The sequence below is a fragment of the Prionailurus viverrinus genome, chromosome B1 (assembly GCF_022837055.1).
Source record: "Prionailurus viverrinus isolate Anna chromosome B1, UM_Priviv_1.0, whole genome shotgun sequence".
Lineage (NCBI taxonomy): Eukaryota > Metazoa > Chordata > Mammalia > Carnivora > Felidae > Prionailurus > Prionailurus viverrinus.
The window spans coordinates 133105138-133128684 of record NC_062564.1 but is presented as its reverse complement, the minus strand read 5'-3'; the positions used below and the strand labels follow the sequence as shown (position 1 = coordinate 133128684).

Here is a 23547-nt window from a genome sequence, read left to right as displayed (position 1 = left end):
GAGCCTAAGTCGGACACTTAACTGACTGAGCCACCCAGGCACACACACCACCCCCCAATCCTTTGTAGGAATCAAACTCACAAACTGTGAGATCATGACCTGATCCAAGTTCAAGAGTCAGACACTTAACCAACTGTGCTGCCCAGGCACTCCTGCACTCTCACAAATCCTATTCATAGAAATAGATGGGATGTTCATTATTTATTTTATGAAAATGAGATTATTACACTAAAAGAAGGAAAAGAGAAATCACTTATTTCCAATGTGCTCTCTTAGCTTAAAAGTAAATCATGAGGGGTGCCTGGGTAGCTTAGTCAGTTAATTGTCTGACTCTTGATTTTGGTTCAGGCCATGATCTCATGGTTCCTGAGTCTGAGCCCCTCATCAGGCTCTGTGCTGACTGCATGGAACCTGCTTGGGATTCTCTCTCTCCCTCTCTCTCTGCCCCTCCCCAGCTCATGCTCTCTCTCTCTGTCGTTCAAAATACATATAAATAAATAAATCATGAAAATTCCTCCAAGACTACTAGTATAGATCTAACTCACTCTTTGTGATGACTCCCTAATATTCCATTGGCTATGCTACAGTTTATTCAATCACTCTCCTATTAAAGGAAATTTCATTTAGTTTTCTTTCTTTCTCCTGCCAATCCAAGAAAGTTTTTAAAAAACATCCATATATGAATATCCTTACTTACAAATATGCCCTTACTTCTATGGAATAGATTCCCTGAGGTTATTTGTGTGACTGCTAAACCTAGGCCAGGGACTGGCAAACAAACTATGACCCATGAGTCAAATCTGGTCTGCCCCTTCCCCTCCATTTTTGCATGGCCTGTGAACTCAGAATGGATTATATATATTTTTAATAGCTGAAAAAAATAAAGAATAATATTTTGAGACACACAAAAATTATCTGAAATTCCAGTTTAAATGTATAAACAAGGTTTTACTGGACCTCAGTCATACTCATTTATTTATACATTGCTTGTGATACTTTCATGATACCATGTCAGAGTTGAATAATCGTGACAAGAACATATGGACTGCATGGTTAAGCATCCAACTCTTGATCTCGACTCAGGTAGTAATCTCATGGTTTGTGGGACTGAGCCCTGCGTCAGGCTCTGCACTATCAGTGCAAAGCCTGCTTGAGATGCTCTCCCTCCATCTCTCTCTGTTCTTGCTTTGCGTGCATGCTCTCTCTCAAAATAAATACATAAAAATTCAAAAAAAGAATATATGGACTGCAAAGCCCAAAATATTTATGTTATCTGGCTCTATATCTGGCCCTTCGGTATACAAAAGCTTACTGACCCCTGACCTAAGCAATTGATATACTTCTCTTATTGTTATTAGGTGGACAGGGTAATTATTTTAAAATACATTTATTTTATGGTATGAGACGGAAAAATCAATCACTAAGGAATTTGGGGGAGGATTTAAAGCCGTATTTGAATTGTACATATAGTGATTATTCCCTCTGTATAAAAACTATTTTGATATTCAGATTTCAGTAATTACCAGCATAGGTATAATATCTGGGGTGATGGGAAGATACATTCTTTGGACAGGTTGCAGTTAGGATATACGACCTCTGTTTCTTTAACTGTCAAGTTCAGCTTATTCCTTCCCTCTTCATGACTGTCCTACCCACAGTGCCTTTTAGCTGTCTAGGCATGGCCAGGCAACCAGCTGCTACTTGATACACCTGCTAAAATAAGCAGGGACTCACTGTGAGAAGCAGCAATTGAAAAGTATAAGTGAGGAAGCCAAATGACTTATGACTAATTCTTGGCAGAAACAGCAAGAGGGTAACAGATTACGGATAGATCACCTCAGCCCTAAACTGAAAAGTGTGTGTGATAATGGAGTCAAGGAAGGTGCCAAAAGAAAAAACAAAAAACAAAAAACAAAAAACAAAAAACAACAACAAAAAACCCCACCCTATCTTTATAGATAAACACAGAGAAATAACTGATTTCCCTTTTCTGTAGAAGTGTTCCTAGAATTGGCTGTTGTGATTAAAGCTGCCCTTGAAAAGGGGAAGCAATTAACTTAGGATTTTACAGGGAGTTAGGAATTCCAAGAGGCAGGAAAAATGAGCATATAGGAAGACCAGTCAACAGGTCACAGGGGGCAATGTGAGAATTTTCACACTTCAGACTGTCATTTTTGCTGAAGTAGGAAGCGTATTTGTTCACTGTTAGAACTAATGCCCAAGACCTTAAAAGAGAATAATTCCTCCTTTTCCCTTTGCCACCATGCATTCTATTGGATCTGCTGTTAGTCCTCAAGTATTGATGGGGGGCTGGTTCTCTAGATGAAAACTAAAGATGAGGATGCTGGGCATTCCATGGTGGCAAAGCAGATAGAAATCCTGCCTTCACAGAACATGCAATTGGGCAAGAAAAGACAAACCATAAACTCAGTAAATCAGTACATTCTAGACTATTTAGAGGTTGATAGATACAATAGAAAAAATAAAACAGGGAGGGAGATGGAGAACTATGTCTAATCTTAAAAATCGTGGTCAGGAGAGGCCTCTGGGAGGTGAGACATGAGCCCTGTGCATGTTGGGGATGAGGACTCCAGGGAGGAGAAACGGAGAGAGCAAGTGTTCTGAGGTGAAGCATTCCTGGCTTTGCGAAGGGACTGTAAGGAATCCAGCTGGTTAATGGGAAGGAAACCAGGAGGAGAGTACTTAGGAATGGGGTTGTAGAGCTGAGGGACTTGTGGCTGGATTGCACAGCCGACATGCTCTTTGGCTTTTACTTTGGGTGAAATGAGTGAAAATTTCCCCGTAAAAATGGAGACCTCAGATCTAAGATCTGAAATCCACTCCTAAGTCTCCATATCTTCTGCCACCTTGTTTTGTCCCTCATCATCCATCCTCACTGCCTCCAGATTACCTCTGTAACACCGGGGCCACCACCAGGGGGCAGTGAGTGAGGCACTTGCCTTCCATGCAAAAGTTAAAGGCAGCGCCAAAAATCTCCATAGTTACTGATTTTCCTTATGTTTCAGTCTCTGAAATGGCACAGTAAAACACTGGTATTGATCCTTGCTTCTTTTAAATTTTGATATTTTGTTCATCATGGCTTTTTGGCGTTAGTGTTGATTTTTAGAAATACTGCATTAAATGTTATTTGATTACTTAGACTTTTTGGCATTCTTTCTCTTAAATATTGTGTCCAAGGTGTGTGCCTCACTCACATCACCCTAGTCCCTGCTCCTATGCTGTCTCTTCTCCCTGTTTCACCAGTGTCAGTCTAAACCAAGCATCTGTAAACAGCTTCTGTAAAGGCCAGATAGGAAATATTTTAGGCTTTTCAGGCAATATAGTTGCTGTGACACTCTGCCATTGGAGCAGAAAAGCAGCCACAGGTAATGAGCAAACAAGTGTGTTCCGGTATGTTGGAGGTTATGGAGAAGACATGTTGCTACCTAATATTGTCTCCTTCTTCCTTGGTGGCAGGAAGGTAACAACCCCTTTGGGGTTGTAAGGCGCTTAGCTAAAAATTACATTTTACAGCATCTCATGCTACTACTACAGCCAGGTGAAGTTTTGGTAAATCAGATGCATGCAGAAATGTGGTATGGGATTTGGGGAAGCAACCTCATTCCTCCTTTTAAGCTGCTTAGAATACAGCTGTGACAGCTAGAACCCTGGCGGTCATCTTGGAACGTGAAGTGTAAATTAGGTTCTCTAATGAAGCAGATAGAAGGTGCGTGAGTTTCTGGAAAATAATGGAGCTGTCAGATGAGCTCCTGACTGCATACCTATGGGGTGGGGAGGAGAGCCAGAGGAAGAGAGAGCTAATCCCAAGCAGGCTCCATGCCCAGTGGGGAGCCCAAGGCAGGGCTTGATCCCACAACACTGGGATCATGACCTGAGCCAAAATCAAGAGTCAGTCGCTCAACTGACTGAGCCACCCAAGCACCCCTTACCTCAGCGCTTTTTATGTGTGAGAGAAATAAACTTGTATTTAAACCATTACTCTGTATTTAAACTATTATTATTTGACAGCTTTTTTATATTCAGATGAAAGTAATCCTAATTTACAGGTAAAGCTGCACTAGTTCACACAGGTTAACAAATTAAGTGAAACAGTGTTTCATATACAAATTTCAGGCAGCCCTCAATTTATTATTGGCTAACATGTTTTGAAGCCCCTGGCTTGAGTGGTAACCATTTCTAGGATTCAGAGGCACTTATTCCTCTTTCTTCCCAGTTCAGGACTATGTTCTGGTGCTCTGAGATTGTTAACATTACAATGCAATGTGTTATGACAATTACAATAATAATATAACATGTGAGTACAGCATTTTGTTTCTTTTCTAAGTAATTTAAATACTAATATCTTCCAATGAGCATGGGAAAGAAAATCATTAAAATCCTTGTGAATAATTGTAAGACTACCTATAGAGAAGAGATGTCAACCATAAGTCAGCCAGCCATGAAAAATGGTTGCTACCATTAAAGAAAAAATAAAGAGGGGCGCCTGGGTGGCTCAGAGGGTTAAGTGGCCAACTTCAGCTCAGGTCATGATCTCAACAGTCTATGAGTTTGAGCCCTGCGTTGGGCTCTGTGCTGACAGCTTGGAGACTGGAGCCTGCTTCAGATTCTGTGTCTCCCTCTCTCTCTGCCCCTCTCCCATTCGTGCTCTCTCTGTCTTTCAAAAATGAATAAATGTTAAAAAAAATTTTTTTAAGAAAAAATAAAGAGATCAAGTTGACTAATACTGCCATCTAGAGTTAGAAGTCAAAACTACCACTTCTTATCTATAAGCAGACAGGGTTGCCTGGGTGGCTCAGTCAGTTAAGCCTCTGACTTCAGCCCAGGTAATGATCTCATGGTTCAGTTCGTGAGTTCAAGCCCTGCATCAGGCTCCATGCTGGCAGTACAGAGCCTGCTTGGAATTCTCTCTCTTTACCCCTCTCCACTCATGCACAAGCTCTCTCTCTCAAAATAAATAAATAAACTTAAAAAAAAAACAAACTGTGTAAGGTTGAAACATCAGGGTTTGTGGAGGTCGGTTCTTTTATTTTGGGTTTTTTTTTTTTAGTTTTTATTTAAATTCCAGTTAGTTAACATATAGTGTAATACTATTTTCACGTGTATAATATAATGATTCAACAATTCTATACAACACCCAGTGCTCATCACAAGTGGACATCTTTAACCCTCATCACCTATTTCACCCATTCTTCATGCCCTCCTCCCCTTTGGTAACCATCAATTTGTTGTCTATAGTTAAGAGCCTATTTCTTGGTTTGCCTCTCTCTTTCTCTCTCATTTTCCCTTTGTTTCTTAAATTCCATACATAAGTGAAATCATATGGTATTTGTCTTTCTCTTATTTCACTTAGCATAATACTCTCTAGCTCCATCCATGTCATTGCAAATGGCAAGATTTCATTCTTTTTTATGGCTGAGAAATATTCCCTTGCATATATATACACATCTTCCTTATTCGTTTCATCAGGCAATTGACACTTGGGTTGTTGCCATACTTTGGCTACTGTAGATAATGCTGTGAACATAGGGGTGCATGTGTCCCTTTGAATTAGTATTTTTGTATTCTTTGGGGAAGTACCTAGCAGGGAAATTGCTGGATTATAAGGTAGTTCTATTTTTAACTTTTTGAGGAAACTCCATAGTGTTGTGCATGGTGGCTGTACCAGTTTGCATTCCCACCAAGAGTGTAAGAGGGTTTCCCTTTCTCCACCTCTTCACCAACACCTGTTATTTCTTGTCTTGTTCATGTGAGCCATTCTGATAGATAGGTCAGTTTTTTCTCCCACTGACTTGTACCAGCTGTCCTAATTGTCTTGTCCATTTGTGAAGAACCACTTGACATCTGCCAGGGAGCTACCTGTCAGTAACTGGGGTGGCAGCTGGAGTGTAATCACAAACTGAGCTAATGTATGGAATGTGTTAGATTTTCCATCTGTCCAGTCTAAGGGCTGTCCTAGCTAAGCAGCACAGAGGATGGACACTGAACTCAGAAGCATCAAGGTTAAAGCAGCAGTGAGCCTAGGAAGAGGATGGCACAGGAAAGCAATGGAATTGCAGTGACCCTTCTCAGGTCTTTCTTTCTGATCCTCAGGGATTGACGTCAGGGCTGTTTTCACCCCTCCTGACTGGTTTATTGTCTTTCCTCAGTCCCGTTTGCTTGTAAGGACCTTTTGAAGGTTCATACTCTCTCTCATTCTCTTTGTAACATCCTTCTCACCTCACTTTGAGTAAGTGCTGTTTGGTAGAAAGGCAGTAGAGAAAGGAAGTATGATTTGAATCTGGGGTCTCCCATTTTTCTTACTATTTCTCTTGGGCAAATCGCTAAAATTTCCTGAGGCTTGGGTTATTCTTATCTGTATGCAAGGACATATATGGACCTTATGGGGCGGTTGCAAAACTTACATGGGTAAATCTACTGTGAGGGAAACTGGCATGTGGTAGGTAGTTAGGGAATACAATTTTCTTTTGCTTCTCTCATTTCTCCTGTCTTCCAGAAATCACTGTTAGGAAAAAAGAAAAATAGGTTATTGGTAGGAAAGGTTAGGTACAAATTACCTTCAAAGATTGATTTTAAACATATGATGACAGTCAATTTATATTGTTTTTCTGTTTTTTTCACCTGGGTGTTCTCTCAGAAAGGGAAGCTCATTAGACACAATGATATGGTGGAAAGAAAAATCTTGGGCTATTCCACTCACTTATCTGTAATTTGAAACAAATCACTTTCACATCTCTGAGCCTAAATTCTTCATCTGTGAAATAGGAAAAGTGTTCCTTCCCATGCCTACCCACTCTGTGCTTCTGAGGACACATGAGGTAAAACAGCTGGAAGGATTTTGCAAAATGTAAATACTATTGTGAGCGATAATTATTATGTTTTGTGTACTCAGTAAAGATGAAATCTATTAACCACGGATTTTACTTAATTAATTCAGCTGATAGTCACTGAGTGCCTTTTAAGTGCCAGGCACTATATTTCACATATATTGTATAACAGACACTTTGCTAGGCTTTGGTGAGGCTACAAAGATGTTAAGGTCTTTCACAGAGTTGGTTGGGCAAAGACGGAATAATATAACCATATGGAGCGAAATTAGTTTCAAGTTGGGGAGTGTGTGTATACTAAGGGCATCATTTGTTGTAGGAGCCTAGAAAGAGAAATAACTGATATTATGGAGTCCAAGACTTCATAGAAAAGGCCTATCAGATGCACATATTTTCAAAAATTTTCCCCATAAGGGGGGAAAAGGAAATTCTAGACAGAAGATACATTATGAACAAAGGCATGGAATTGGAAAAAAGCAAGTAGGCAATTGGAAAAGGCAGGCTGTTCATTGTGAAAATAGTCCCTGTGTATGGGTGGGTATATGAGGGTGTGATGCCTGTAACTGTTGGTGAGATGCAGCTGGAAAGGTCAGTCACAAGCAGATTACACAGGGCCGTAAATTATACACAAAGGATTTTGTATTTATTTTTCTGTAGCAATAGGCCTATTTAAAAAGCTAAGTAATATGATCAGACCTGTGTTTTCTGCATATAACTCTTAGGAGAATATATAAGATCAATTAGAGATGCCAGATATTAGAGATACAGACATGTGAGAGATCATTGCAAAAGAGCTGAGGAAGGGTAGGAGTGGTGGAGGTAGAAAATGGGTAGAAAATGAAATGCTGCTGATCTGAGCCCACATCCATCCTTCAGCAACTAATTGGTTCAGGAAGGATTTTGCAGTGGGGAGGGAATATGAGATGAATCGGGAGTTGTCTAGGTGGAATGGTTGTGAGGATGTGCCATCAACCTGAGGGGGGCACAAGAGGAGAGATCAGAGACCTTGAAGAGTGTGTGATAGTGGAAATTAAATAGGCTTTCTAGCCAAATTGACCAAAGTTAATATCCTGTCACTCACATGCCAAAGTTACCAAAACATTGAGCCTGATTCCTTACCCACAAATGAGAATAATAATATCTATTTTACATGATTGATACACGATACAGAAAATACTTGTTGCTTATCTCCTTAGCGTCCGTTCTCCAGTTCTGCCAGCAACATGCCCAGCTTTCATTTTGGAATCTGCCTACTCCTCACTCTCAGACCAACTGCTTGGGTGAGGTTCCACCCCCATGTGGCCAACAAATCTGCCAAGTGACTGACTCGATCTCCTGGCAGCCTTGATTGGCTCAGGGGGAGACACGTGAGAGCATCACACCTAAACACCAAATTCTCCAAGGCTGTGAAGCAGAGAGTTGGATATAAAGATTAGAGTTGTCATGAGGGAGAGAACTATAGTTACCATGTCTGGTCTGCTGTTAGTGTCTGATCAAGGATGTAGAAGTGGCTGCTTTTCAGTACAAAACCAAAACATGGAAATAAGGCAGAGAACGGAGAGTAGATCCTGGGAGGCTCTAGGTGTCATTGAAATTAAAAGGCTGTTTGTCACCCAAGTAAGTATCTCATGATCTATTTCAGGGCATAAGAATATCTTTTATTACACACAAGGCAATTCAGCTAGGGTTTGATGCCTACTAAGATGACCATTTAACCTCAAAAATTTCTCCCCCTCTATATTATTAATGTTTTTGTTTGTTATTTTGTAGCAAGGAGGAGTTTGGACGTTCTTTGGAAAAATAAATGTGGTGTATAGTTAAAAATAAATAAATAAATAAGGATTAGAGTTGTCAAAACTCTCTTGCTATCTCAAAGGAGCCGGAAGATGAAGTCCTCATAGCAGGAGATAGGGTGAAGAGGTACAGAGAAATGGAATCATTAGGACATTAAGCACTTGTTTTCTTTTTAGGATCTTTTTTTTTTTTTAATTTTTTTTTCAACGTTTATTTATTTTTTTTGGGACAGAGAGAGACAGAGCATGAACGGGGGAGGGGCAGAGAGAGAGGGAGACACAGAATCGGAAACAGGCTCCAGGCTCTGAGCCATCAGCCCAGAGCCCGATGCGGGGCTCGAACTCCCGGACCGCGAGATCGTGACCTGGCTGAAGTCGGACGCTTTACCGACTGCGCCACCCAGGCGCCCCTAGGATCTTATTTTTAAGTAATCTTACACCCAATGTGGGGCTCAAACTCACAACCCCGAGATCAAAAGTCACATGCCAGCCAGTTTCCCTGACATTAAGTCCTTGTTGACAGTCTTTCCTGAAATCAGCCATGCTGATTGGACTTTTTAGTATGTGAATGTCAGAAAACTCTAAGTTAGGCAATCTGTGCAATAACAAGTACCTTCCAAAAACTCAGGGACTTACAACAATGAACACTGATTTCTCACTTACGCTACAAAGATTACCTGTAACTCTGCTAGGTTATTGTTTCTAATTCCAGGATGATGAAGCTAATCTCGATCTGGAAAATCAACAGTTGTAATAGAGGGAAAAGAGAGTAGGTAAATAATTGTTGGCCCTTAAACCATCTGCCCAGAAGACACTCCATGCTTGCACGTCATTGGCCAGAACACATTCACATGCTCAAGCTTGATGCCATAGGGCAGAGAGGCAAATCAAATATTTTTGAATAAGCATAATGCAATCTACAGTAAATTTCCCTTTTGCTTCAATGAGCTTAGGTCATTATTTTCTGTCACTTGCAACCAAAAGAATCTTAACTGAGAAAAACTGATGAAAGAACTAAAGTAGGTATTTTACATAAAATAGCCAACACATAGAGTGCCTGAGTGGCTCAGTCAGTTAAGCATCTGACTCTTGATTTGGGCTCAGGACATGATCTCACCGTTGGTGAATTTGTGCCCTGTGTCGGGCTCTGCGCTGACAGTGTGGAGCCTGCTTGGGATTCTCTCTTCCTTTCTCTGTGCCCTTCCCCTGCTCACGCTATCTCTCAAAATAAATAAATTAACTTTAAAAATAAATAAACAAATAAAATAGCCAACAACACATGGTAAACATTCAATAAATGGAGCTACCATTTTCAAGTGCATGAGCACAGATGAATTGAGAGTTATCTAGTTATCTCTTTCTCAAGCAATAGAAGTATGATGGCTTTAAGTTGCATTGTATTTACTTATCTCACTAACTTTTATTGAGTTCTTTTTATGTGGCAGACACTGTGCTAGGTGATGGGGACACAATACATTTACATGTTAGCTCTCCGGTTGATTGTTTTTTTAAGAAATACACACAGGGTAGGTGCCTGGGTGGCTCAATAACTTCAGCTCAGGTGATAATCTCATGGTTCATGCATTCAAGTCCCAAGTCAGGTTCCTCACTGACAGCTTGGAGCCTGCCTGGGATTCTCTCTCCCTCACTCTCTAACTCCTCCACCGCCACCACCGCCCCCCCCCCCCCCGCTTGTACATGTATGTATGCACTCCTTCTCTCTGTCAAAATAAATACATAAACTTAAAAAAGTAAAAATAAAAATAAAACAGTAATGCCAATGATGGCTAACATTGTCATAGTCACCAACGACCTCTATTTTGCCAAACCTAAAGATCAATACTCAATCCATATCTTGCTCAACAAGCAATTGTCAAAGATGATCATTCCCTTGTTCGTCACCTGCTTGGTACATACCACCCTTCCTGGTCTTCCTTCTAGGATCCGTCCTCTGTTATAGGCTAGCCACATTCACCCCCCACTGAGTGATCTCAATCCCCCATCTGGCTTTAAGTATCCTTTCTACACTGAGACTCTCAATTTTATGACTCCACCCTGACTTCTCTGCACAACTCCAAAACAGTTAATCCTATTGCCTCCTTATATAACAAGCATCCCACAGTTAATACCAGACTGGACTCCTGACCCACCAGCCCCAAAGTGAAGCCTCACTCAGGCTTCCCCATGCCAAGAAAGGGAACCACCACTCACCCAGCTGTTCAGGCCAACCTTGGAATAATCCTCATCCCTTTCTTTTTTTCTCTCCTCCTTCTTCCAACCCATCAGCAAATCTGTGGACTCTTTCAAAACATCTTGAATGTGTTCATTTCTTCTCTCCTTCCTTCTAGGGTACTGCCTTAGTCCCAAGGGCATCCTTCCAACCTGGCCTCCTACAGCAGCCTCTCCTAACTGGCTTTTCTGCTTCCATTTTTGTTCTATTATATTCTACATGGCAGTCAGAAGGAATCTTTTAAAACTAAAGGCAGATCATGTCACTTCTCTCTTCAAGACCTTCCAACTGTGCTCTTTCTTCCAGGCTGCTGACATGCCATCCAGACTGAGAAAGACCCGGAAATTTGGGGGCCACGTGAGCCATGGCCACGGCCTCAACGGCAAGCACTGGAAGCACCCAGGAGGCTGGGATAATGCTGGTGGCATGCATCACAGGATCAACTTTGACAAATATCATCCAGGTTACTTTGGAAAAGTTGGTGTGAGGCATTACCACTTAAAAAGGAACCAGAGCTTCTACCCAACTGTTAACCTTGATAAACTGTGGACCTTGGTCAGTGAGCAGACACGGGTAAATGCTGCCAAAAACAAGACTGGAGCTGCTCCTATCATTGATGTGGTGTGATCGGGCTACTACAAAGTACTGGGAAAGGGAAAGCTCCCTAAACAGCCTGTCATCGTGAAGGCCAAATTCTTCAGTAGAAGAGCTGAGGAGAAGATTAAAGGTGTGGGGGGGAGCCTGTGTCCTGGTAGCCTGAAGTCACATGGAGAGAGGTTCATTAAATACTAACAACTGCTTTTCTTAAAAAAAAAACAAAAAACAAAAAACAAAAAAAAAAAAACCTTCCAACTGCTCTCCTTCACCCTCTGCCATTAGATATGAACATGATTCATTCCCTCATGTCCCATGTCCCCTAAGCTCCCTGCTCAAATGTCACTTCATCAGAGAAGTGTTCTCTGAAATCTTATCAAAAAATACAAGTTCCTGGGACGCCTGGGTGGCTCAGCTGGTTAAGCTTCTGACTCTTGATTTCGGCTCAGATCATGATCTCATGGTTGTCACTTCAGGCCTTCAGAATCCCTAGTCAGGCTCCATACTGGCAGTGCGGAACCTGCTTGGGATTCTCTCCGCCCCCCCCCGCCCCTCCCCCACTCATGCAGTCTCTCTCTTTCACAATAAATAGACCTTAATAAAGAAATTAGTATTTAAAAAATACAACTTCTTCTGACCCCACTATTACTTTACTGTTATATTTCTTCATGTTGTCACTTGACATTATACTATTTACCTGTTTATAAACAGGAGAATGTTAGTACCATGAGGATTTTGCATTGCCAGTGCCAAAAACAGCTTAGAAAATGCTTCGGATGCTTTTATTAAGCATCCTAGGCATTATTCTAACATTATGTATTATCTGTTAAATTACCCTAACATTAGATTTGTTGTATTACTGTCCACATTCTCATTGACGTGGTAGCTGAGGCACGGATTCCTTAGGCAACTTGCCCAAAATCACACAGCTCATAAATGACTTAGCTAGTATGTAAGTAAATCCAGAAGCTCTTCCTCTGGAGTCCCTCTCTGCTCCTCAGCACTCGAGGGTCACGTTTGATCCACAAAAGCCATTGGCCAGGGTGCTCGATGACTAAGGGTGCCAGGGCGGTGCTGCTGAGGGGTGGGGAGTCGGACTCCCTGATGTTATCAGACTCGGGCTGTTCCTCCTAGCCTCCAGGTTTCCGGCAAATCAGCACACAGCCTGTCACTAACCTTGGCGAGCCGGTCCAGGCTTAACGCACAGCCACTGGAGGCCGGGCGCGGGAGCGGGATGTACCTGTGCTGGGGCGCCAGCTCCAAAGGACCTCTGCGCCGGAGGCCTGCGGCCCGGGGCGGTCCCGAGCTTCGGCAGGCCGCCAGCGGGGAGCGCCACTCGCTGCTGCTGCTGAGCGACGGCGCTGTGCACTCGTGCGGGGACAACAGCCGGGGCCAGCTGGGGCGGAGAGGCTTGCAGCGCGAGGAGCAGCCAAGTAAGTGCCCGGGGCAAAGGTGCGGGGCGCGGGGCCAGGCAGGGGATGCTGCTGGGAGTCCCGGGTCCCCTGGGCCTCCAAGGGCGGGGAAACGTTGCTCCACGCCTTCGCGCGCAACTTCGTCAGTTTCGTTTTCCAGATGCGCGGTTGTTCTCGGTTTCCAGTTCATCTTCAAAGCGAAACTGACAGCGAAACTAACGGGACCGCGTTACTTTAAAAAGAGACGTGGTACTTCCCACTAAGCCTTTCCATACTAGTCCTTGCCTGAGCGAATCTATCTGGGCCGATCAGAACGACTTTCCAAACTGGTTTATGGGCGGGACACCTCTAACTCTCAGAAATAGCCCACGGCGTCTTTTTTTTTTTTTTTTTTAAATAAAATACATAATAGCATTTTTACCATTACTGATTATTATAACACAGGAAAAGAAATTGCCTATAATTCCTATACCCAAAGACAACTACTAATATTTTGATGCATTTCTTTTTTCACTTTTTTCTATCATACATTTAATTTTATAAAAGCATGTCATTATATAGTTTTGCATACACAGTATTATGCAACTCTGTAAATTGCGCTCTTATGAAACATATCATGAACATTGCCCTTTTATTATGATTTTTTTTAATGTTTATTTTGAGAGAGAGAGAGAGAGAGAGAGCTCGAGTGGGGGAGGGGAAGAGAGAGAGAGAGAGAGAGAGCGGAGAGAGAATCCCAAGCAGAGTCATCAGCACAGAGCCCCATTCGGGGCTCCATCTCACCAACCCTGAGATAATGGGCTGAGCTGAAGTCCAGAGTTGGTGGCTCAACTGAGCCACCCAGGTCCCCCTTATTGTGTACTTTTGGAAAATACATTTTTTTTTTTCAACGTTTATTTATTTTTGGGACAGAGAGAGACAGAGCATGAACGGGGAAGGGGCAGAGAGAGAGGGAGACACAGAATCGGAAACAGGCTCCAGGCTCTGAGCCATCAGCGCAGAGCCCGACGCGGGCTCGAACTCACAGACCTCGAGATCGTGACCTGGCTAAAGTCGGACGCTTAACCGACTGCGCCACCCAGGCGCCCCTGGAAAACACATTTTAAATTATTGCATAACATTGTAGGCTTTAACAGTGCAATTTAATTATTTTTCTTTGTTAGAAATTAGGTTTTTGGGTTTTTTTTTTCTCATTAGGGGTTTTTATAAATAATACTATGATTGCCATTATTTGACCATATTTCTGATTACTTACCTAGAATAATCCCAAGTGTTGTGTCTGGGAGGAAAAACTTCTCCTCTACCCTATTAGTTCTTGTTCTGAAGGCCTACGAACTAAGCTGATAAAGACAGATTAACATGAGAAAAAGCATACAATTTTATTAATATTTTATGTGCACAGGAGTTCACAGAAAAGAAGGGAAACTCAAGAAGTGATTAGATTCAGGGACTTATATGCCATTTTAGCAAAGAAAAGGGGTTTTGGACTTTGAAGGATGATCAGTTGTGGGGAAGTGACTAGGAAATGTATGAGAGAGATTAATGAAAGAAAAGGGTTATTTTGGTAAGAGCTGTCTATACAGACTCATCTTAGTGCCAACTCTAATGATAAGAGTTACTCTTCTCTTCCTAGTATGGAAGAGGGGGTACATCCTTACAAGGAAATTTTATGCTCTGCTTTTAGGTGGATGAGGAGAGGGCAGAGAACTCTTCCTGCTTCTCTTGATTTTCAGTTGCCTTCAACTCCAAAAATTGCTCAAGTGGAATATTTTGGGATGGCATATCCTAATCCCTTTTAGGTGGAAATGAAGGGCAACATAATACTTGATGCCAAATTGTTGTCTAGGAATGTGGTACCAGTTTCAGCCTTCATGAGTGTATGAATCTTTGGGACATTTTTTTTATTGCCCCATGGTTTGAAACTAAATAATTGAAAAGGATAAGATCACACAGGTTTAAAAAAAGAAAACTAAAGGCTCCTGGGTGGCTCAGTTAGTTAAGTATCCAACTCTTGATTTCGACTCACGTCATGATCTCACAGTTCGTAAGATCAAGCCCCAAATCAGGACTCTGTGTTGGCATCATGGAGCCTTCTTGGGATTCTCTCTCTCTCTCCCTGTCTCTCTTCCCCTTCCCTTCTCTCTCTTTCTCTCTTTATCTCAAAATAAATGTGATATATTTAACTCAAAACCTCTAATAATTCAGAAACAAACACTTTGGAAAAAGCTTAGATTGACTGGTAGGGATCACACTACAAATGATTAGGTTTTCATTTGTGGGCATTTTTGGCTCATGAGAGGCATATTACTACTTTTTAAAAAAGATTTTATTTTTTAAAGTAATCTTTGCACCCAATGTGGGGCTCCAACCTACAACCCTGAGATCAAGAGTCACAAGCTCTACAGACTGAGCCAGCCAGGTGCTCCTACTGCATTCTTTGTGAGAGGATCTGGCTTCTGCCTCTTACATTCATGAGGCAGGCTCCCTGCCCATTTCCTCCTGAGCAAGGAATTCACTATTCTCACCGTTCAGGGCTGGGAAAGTCAGTAGAGGAGAGTGGAGGCAATCCCATCTTCCCTCTGTCTCCTTTTGTTTTGCTACCATCCTTATAGAGAAATGTTAAGTCAAGCATCGTAGTTCCTACAAGTTCCCTTTCTCCATGAAGCTCATCCTATTCTAGTCTACGCTATGCTATTCTATGTTGGAAGCGAGAGGAGGGGTCAGAGGGAGAAAGAATCCCAAGCAGGCTCCATGCTCAGCGCAAAGCCTGACATGGGGCTCAATCTCATGACCCTGGGATCATGATCTGAGCCAAAATCAAAAGTCAACTGACTTGAGTCACCGGGGTGCCCCTGAAGCTCATCCTTTTAAATAGTAACCATATTCCCATACAGACAGCGTAATACACATTGAGCTTTTTTCCTTCAAACTTTAGTGTGGATGTCAAGGCATGATTTAAAAGTCCATTGGAAAAGATGAGAAATCTGAGTGATCTTTCTGAGAAGTTTTATTTTGTTTTTGTTCCTGAAGAACCAATTCAGGCATTGGAAACTCTACGTGTTGAACTGGTGAGCTGTGGAAAGGAACACTCCCTTGCTGTCTGTTACAAAGGAAGGGTCTTCGCATGGGGAGCTGGTTCTGAAGGGCAGCTGGGAATTGGAGAATTTAAGGAAATAAATCTTATACCTCAGTAAGTATTTCCATTCATTCATTCATTCATTCATTCAGTATTTTTGAGTTTCATGTGCTAGGCACCATGCAAGATGTCAGGGTACAAAGATACTATGACAAACTCCCTAACCTCAAAGATTATAGTGTAGTGAGAGAAAAAACTCCTAACCCCAATTATTATTTAATTAGAGTCCTATGAAGAAGGTCAGGGTAAAATGAGAACATGTGATTCCTTGATCTTAATCTCCTATATTGGAAATAACCGAGGGGACCCACTTGGTAAATAAATAAATATAAAATAAACATAACCTATAAATAAAAATAAAATATAAAGATTACTTTAAAGTAAACAGAACATTGAACAGAAGATGCAGAAAGAAATCTTATTGGAAATTCCCTTCTGACTAAAGCAAAGACTCCTTGAAAAAAACAGCTGCCATTCACAGCTTGGAGGGAGTTTCTTATGAATTCAGATGCTGTGAAGACAGACTGCCCAAAAAACACAAAAAAACCCTATGAAACCTTCCATACTCTCCTATTGAAGCCCTGAAAACCTCCCCTTTGCTATATGGTGATTCCACAAATTTTCCATTACTGGCAGCTCCCATCTGTACATATAAATAAATTTTGTCTTTTCTCCTTTCAGTTATTGTCAGTTGTCAGTTAATTTGCATGCCCCCTATCACTGGATCCAAACCAGAAGAGGAAACTTTTACTTATGGAAAAGTAGTAAGATGATGGGATGAGGGGGAGGAATCATATCCTCATAAACAGCTTCCTAGGACAAATGATATGACAAGCAGTCTGAATTGTACATTCATGAGTTACATGTGTAAGAACTTTAAAAAGCATGATTTTTAATACCAGGAGGTTACTTTTTGTTACCTCTTCTGGTTTTGAATTGTATGAGTGCTGTGGCTTTGGAGAACAAGCATCAAACTTTGAATGAAAAGACGAAGGTTTGAGTCTAGTTCTACAACGTGATACCTATAACATGATTCCCTAGAGCAAACTAGAACTCTGACCGCTACTAGATGCAACCATATGAAATTGCTGGTAGTTACCTTTTTGATCCACAAAAATGGCAATGTAATAGGATTCAACCTAGTGATTTATTTATCAAATAGGGCTTAAATCAGGTCATGTAAATTATAGTGTTCTATAAATTTTAAAGCCCTGTGTCATATGTGCATGAAGAAATTTATTTTTCTTTTAAGGCAATAAATATAGAATAAAAGTTAGTACATTATATACTGCATTAAAAGTCCAATAAAAATCACTTGTGTATTATAACTGTTTAGATTCTGCTCTGTACCTTTATGCTTGTTGATGTCATGTTAAAAACACTTAGAGGGCTTTGGCTTAAAGGTACTACAGAAATATAAGAAAATAAATTATTTCTAGGGAAAATATGCCCAGGTTGCCAACAATCCTGAAAACGATGAACGCATGAATGTTGAATGTTGGCTTGACAGCACTTTTAAGCAAGTAATTCTTTATAATTTCTAAAGATTATACACCCATCAGGAAAACCACCATTACTGTGGTGTTTCTGATTATTACCAAATAGCCTTATATATCTGCAGTCATCAAGAGAACTATTCTATTGTAAAAAACATTAAAGTAGCCCAACTCATAAAAAAAGAAAAGAAAGCTATTTCCCTAAACCAAATATATTACCTGGGATCATTTTACATATCTGTAGTTCACTTGGTGAGCCACTCTAAAGAAGGATTAATAGATTTTTGTATCATTTTTACTACAGGAAGATAAAAACTCTGACTGGTATAAAAATTATACAAGTTTCCTGTGGAAACTACCACTCTCTGGCATTATCAGAAGGTAAAAATGGCTTTTTGGATCTTCTAAGTATCATTACAAAGTAATTTGTCTTTAATATGAATGATACCTGTTGATTTTTAATGCAGTGGGACTAATTTTAATGCATTTAGAAGTTTTTAACTTTTTAGATTTCATAAGTTCTATTGTTCTTCATTGTTTTTTCAATTGTCTTTGTTCTTATTATACTCTAAGTAGTGACTCATTCATATCGATGCTATAAAGGGTCATCTCTGTTCTCATGACCTGATCTGACTCTCTCAGAATTTAGTAGTGGTTTTATTTCCAGAACTTTGCCCTTTGTGCTGAATGGCTGTATACACCGGCAGACTCAAATACACTAAGGCCTATTGGTTTTTTTGACTTAGATCAAAGAAAGAAAAGTCAAAATGTCAATGTGGTGGCTGAGTGGTTCAGTCAGTTAAGCATCTGACTCTTGACCTCAGCACAGGTCTTGATCTCAGGGTTGTGAGCTCAAGCCCCATGTTGGGCTCTGTGCTGGATTTTACCTACCTAAAAAGAAAAGAAAGAAAAGTCAAGGTATCAAAATCATGACTATATTTTTTCTACTAACATCCCCCATCCTTTGTCCATCATCATTCAAAATTTTTCAATGGAGAGTGTTGCAGAGGAAAAACTTTTCTTCCATCGTCTTAAGTTTAGCACCTGGTAGCCTGCAAATTTATGTGACAAAAGACAGATTAACAAGACAAAAGGCACGAGTTTTATTAATATTTTCGTGCATGGAAGTTCACAAAAAAGAAGTGAAACTCAAGAAGTCATTAGACTTGGGGACTTATATACCATTTTAACAAAGGAAAGATTTGGGCTTTGCAGGATGATCAATTGTAGGGAAGTGACTTGGAAATAATGGAAGATAAGAGTTATTTTATTAAGGGTTATTTGTGAAGACTCATGTTGATGCAGACTTTCGATCTCTGGTGATGAGTCACTGCCCCATCCCTGGTGCAGGAAAGGACACCTTCACAAAGGGAAATATATACATTGCTTTTGGGTGGATAAGAGGAGGGGCAGAGAACTTTTCCTGCATAGATTCTCAATTGCCTTCAGCTCAAGATAACCCTTATGCCAAAATGACATATTTTGGGGTGGCATATTCTGATTGCCTTCAAGAGACATTTAACATTTGTATGTCCCTCAGGTGATATGCATAATTGCAGCTGTGCCACAAGGGCTATGAACAGCCAACGTTTATTTCCTGGTTGCCTTCTGTCGCACCAGCTATTTTGTGAAATGCTTTACATGTATAATCTCATTCAATCACTTAACAAACACTGAACCTGGGCATTATTTGTATTCTCATTTTAGAAATGAAGAAATTTGGACTCAGACTTTCAGCAATTTGCCTAAGGTCACACACTAACAGATAGTGAGATTTGAACCAATACTTGTTTACATCCCAATCCTAAGTGCTTAACCACTGGACCACACAGGCCATGACACCGTACTATAATCCTGTGGCTATTGTATAATTCCTTCCTGCCATTTCCAGCTATTTGATCTAGGGCAAGTTATTTAACTTGACTCTCGATTTTCTCATCTGTAGGAGTACTGATGTCTACCTTACAGGCTGTTTAGAAGATTCAGTGAAACAAGACATACAAAGCAGATAGTAGGGGTACAATAAATATTAGTCTCTTTTCCTTCCATACTTTTCTTCTTCTTAATTATTGAAATAGTTTGAATTACTTCCTCAGGGTATTGATTTGTCTTTACATTGGTCTGGATTGTGAAGGTTGTTTGAAGCCCGGGTACCCAGTACATTTGCTATGGTGAACTGTGAGTTCTCATAGACCTTAATGTGGGTTTGGCATTCTGCATTGTGCCCTCAGAAATACTTTTCAGTGGTAGAACTAGCTTTAGAAGAGTTTAAAAAAGAAAAAATTATATGTAATAACATAAACATCTGAGACACGTTGGCAGTTTCCTGGGTAGACAATTAAACATTAGAAGATCTTGACTTTTGGGGCGCCTGGGTGGCTCAGTCGGTTAAGCGGCCGACTTCGGCTCAGGCAATGATCTCGCGGTCCGTGAGTTCGAGCCCCGCGTCAGGCTCTGTGCTGACAGCTCAGAGCCTGGAGCCTGTTTCAGATTCTGTTTCTCCCTCTCTCTGACCCTCCCCCATTCATGCTCTGTCTCTCTCTGTCTCAAAAATAAATAAACGTTAAAAAAAAAAATTAAAAAAAAAAAAAAAGAAGATCTTGACTTTTGACCTCATGTAAATTATCCACCTCTGGTCAAATTCAACATAAAATGTTGTTGGTTGTTTTCTCCCATCCAGTCATTCCACAAATATTTGTTAAGTGCCTATAATGTTTCCAGCAAAGAGGATATAGCAGTGAACTAAGACTGTGCTTTCATGGAGTTTATATTATGGGGGTATGTAGGGGAAGTGAGCCTTAAACACATAGACAAATAATTATGTCATATAACAGAGATAAGGGTGTGGGGGAAAAAAATGAGGCCAGGTAAGGGAATGGGAGCAAGTACTCAAGTGGAAGAAAGGGGTCTTTCTCTTTTATAAAGGATGTCATGGAAGCTATTTCTTACAAGGTGAGCAGACACCAAAAGAAGGGGAGGAGGGAGACAAGATGCTAAGGACATGATCCAAAGGAATGATCCAGATGTAAAGGCCATGAGGTTGTGGCATACTCAACAGGGAACAGCAGGGGCTCTGGAAAGTTATGAGCAAGGGGGAGATGAAGTCTGAGATGTGTCATGGGGAATCCTGGTGACCTGACGCTTGTGAGCTGTGGTGAGAATTGGCCTTTTATTGAGTGAGACAGAAAATCCCTAAAGGGTTCAGTCTGACTTATTTTTTTAAAAGACCACTCTGGCTACCCTTTGGAGAACAGACAAACATGGACTCTGGGAGCCCAGTGAGGTGCTGTTGTAATCTTCCAGGAGAAAAGTGATGGTGGCTTGGTGGCTAAGGTGGTAACAGTGGGGAGGTGAGAAGTGGTCAGATTCCAGATACATTTTAAAGATAGAGACTTTAGGATTTGCTAGGTAGAAGGGTGTAAAAGAAAGAAAGGAGATGAGCATGACTCCCAAGATTTCTAGTCTGAGCAGCTGAAAGAACACAGTTGCCCTTGACTGGAAGGGAGAAGAGGAGTGCATGTTGTTGGAAGGGACTTTTGAAGGTGTTCTTGACCATCCTCCTTGCCTTTAGTCAGAATACTCTAACCTCTTTTGTCCCTATTTTAAGTATTAAAGATCTTTGAATTAGGGTGGTAGTTTCTACTCGAATTTGATATTCCAATATTTTTACAATTTTGAATTTCTCTTCTTTATTTTTGTAGATGGCCAAGTGTTTTCATGGGGAAGTAACAGCCATGGGCAGCTGGGCCTGGGGAAGGAGCTCCCCTCCCAAGCCAGCCCACAGAGGGTGAGGTCCCTGGATGGCATCCCCCTGGCTCAGGTGGCTGCAGGCGGGGCGCACAGCTTTGCCCTGTCTCTCTCTGGGACTTCATTTGGCTGGGGAAGCAACAATGCAGGGCAGCTGGCCTTCTTCGGGAGTAATGTCCCAGGTAACAAAATAATCTTGTCCTTGCAGTAAATCATTCTTTCTTTCCAGTTGGAAGACCAGCTCTGCAAAGGGTACTCTCAATGATTAGAGCAGTGATTCCCAGGCTCTGGAATAGATTAGAATCACCTGGGGTGCCATCTTAATTTTTGATTGCCACTGTAATATATATCCAGAAACTTGTGGCTTGAAACAACATAGATTTCTTATCTTATAGTTCTGGTAGTCAGAAGTCTTATGCAGGTCTCAGTGGGCTAAGAAAAAGTGTCAGCAGCTTTGGGGCAACCAGGTGTGGGGTGGGGATGGACCTTGCATTATTTTATTGCTTTTTTCCCCCTCTAGAGTCCATTTACATTCCTTGACTCATAGCCCCCTTCTTCAAAGCCAGCAATGGCTGGTTAAGTCTTCCTCAAGTCACTCTGACAGTGACTCTTCTACCTCCCTCTTCCTCAGTCAAAGGAGGAATTTGTAAGTACATTGGGCCCACACAGATAATCCAGGCTAACCTCCCTATTTTAAGGTCAACAGTTTAGCAACTTTAATTCCATCTGCTTCCTTAACTCCTCTTTGCAGTGTAACCTAACATATTCACAGCCTCTGGGGAAAGGACACGGATATCTTCCGAAGTCCCTTATTTTTTCTACTGCAAGAGCATTGAAAAATCCCAGTGCCCACCCCCTCCAAACAAGTTGCAGTGCCCAAGTTAGACCCTATACCAAGTAAATCAGAATGTCTGGGGATGGAAACCAGGCATCGGTCATTGTTAAAGATTCCACAGGTTATTCCAATGTGCAGTCAAGTTTGAGAACCACTGGATTAGAAGATGCTAGCTGGAGAAAAAAACAGTTCCTGGCAACCCTTAAACTCACTATGAAGTCTTCCCCATGAACCCTGTTCCTCCTCTGTTCAGTTCTTTACATTCAGCTAACATATTTGGTGCCTGTTAAGTACCAGTACTTACATCTCGTCTCATTTAACTCTGCCAACATGAAATAAGTCTTATTTTCTCAATTATTATTGCATATTTGCAGAACACCTACCATGTGACAGAAATGAATATAACATAATGGCAATATTACTGGGAATAAAGGTCTTAAAACTTAGCTTTGTAGGAGAATAGTGTTAGGTGTTATAGAAGACCAAAGTTTCCAGAAATAAATGCTAAAGGACTGCCTTTCTTTCTTTTCCAAAGCAGGGCTTTCCCTCTATTTTATAATACTTCTGAGTGTTCATTTTAAAAATTATGTTAACTAATTACAAGATGATAAAAATATTAAAAGATGTAAAAACCCATGGATTCTGAGGTTGGTTCTTATACTCTAGACATTGTACTTTCTTTCAACAGTGCAAAGCTACAAGCCTCGTTCAGTTAGTGCACTGAAAACTCTCGGTGTGGTTTATATCAGCTGTGGTCATGAGCACACTGCAGTGCTTACCCAGGTAATCTAAAATGTTTTGCTATTTTTCGCAAATGAGAAATGTTCAATGGTATAGGTATTGGCTGTTGTTAAATGTTCAATGTACAAATATCTAAAAAGGAGAAATTAGCCAAATATAAACCATGAAAGTTTCAAGATCCTCTAACAAAAGATAACTTCAGCTTTAGGAAATATTTTTAGATACCCGCTGAGTTAGATTAATATAGGAGAGAATCCTTTTAGCAATGATTCATTCATAATGTAGTTCTACAGGTGAAAATTATTATAGAAGAGATGAAGTAATTTTTACAGATTTCAATAACCCAAATTATAGACTAGAACCTACTTTGTTCCATTTCTTGCTTGGCAAAATTATGAGCCTGCTTTGTAAATGTTTGCTTCCTCTTGTTATACTGGCCAAATAGTATATTCCAAGGGGGTGGATTCTCTCCATAGCCATAAGGAATAGACTTGAAAACTATTTGTGTGGTTGAAATGATTATTTAAAAACTAAATACCTAAAATAATTTGTATTACTTGTTTTAACTTAAAAAAAAATTTTTGTAACATTTATTTATCTTTGAGACAGAGAGAGAGAGAGAGAGCATGAACAGGGGAGGGTCAGAGAAAGAGGGAGACACAGAATCTGAAACAGGCTCCAGGCTCTGAGCTGTCAACACAGAGCCCGACGCAGGGCT

The 23547-nt window shown here is 40.9% G+C and overlaps 1 protein-coding gene and 1 pseudogene across 4 annotated transcripts in view; both read left to right on the top strand.

Annotated features, from left to right (window-relative positions):
* Positions 1 to 11174: 11174 nt before the first annotated feature.
* LOC125163571 (60S ribosomal protein L27a-like) lies at positions 11175 to 11668 on the top strand (annotated as a pseudogene).
* Positions 11669 to 12065: 397 nt separating this feature from the next.
* The window catches only part of HERC6 (HECT and RLD domain containing E3 ubiquitin protein ligase family member 6), a 63858-nt gene continuing 52376 nt past the window's right edge, over positions 12066 to 23547 (top strand). For 2 of the 4 annotated variants that reach the window (XM_047855518.1, XM_047855516.1), the window contains exons 1-5: positions 12067 to 12895; positions 15905 to 16064; positions 17811 to 17887; positions 21208 to 21435; positions 22777 to 22871. In XM_047855518.1, the coding sequence (XP_047711474.1) occupies positions 12697 to 12895; positions 15905 to 16064; positions 17811 to 17887; positions 21208 to 21435; positions 22777 to 22871 (759 nt within the window). In that variant the 5' untranslated portion in view covers positions 12067 to 12696. Of the gene's footprint in view, positions 12896 to 15904; positions 16065 to 17810; positions 17888 to 21207; positions 21436 to 22776; positions 22872 to 23547 lie in introns of all 4 variants that reach the window. The other 2 variants (XM_047855519.1, XM_047855517.1) reach the window with 2 other exon arrangements.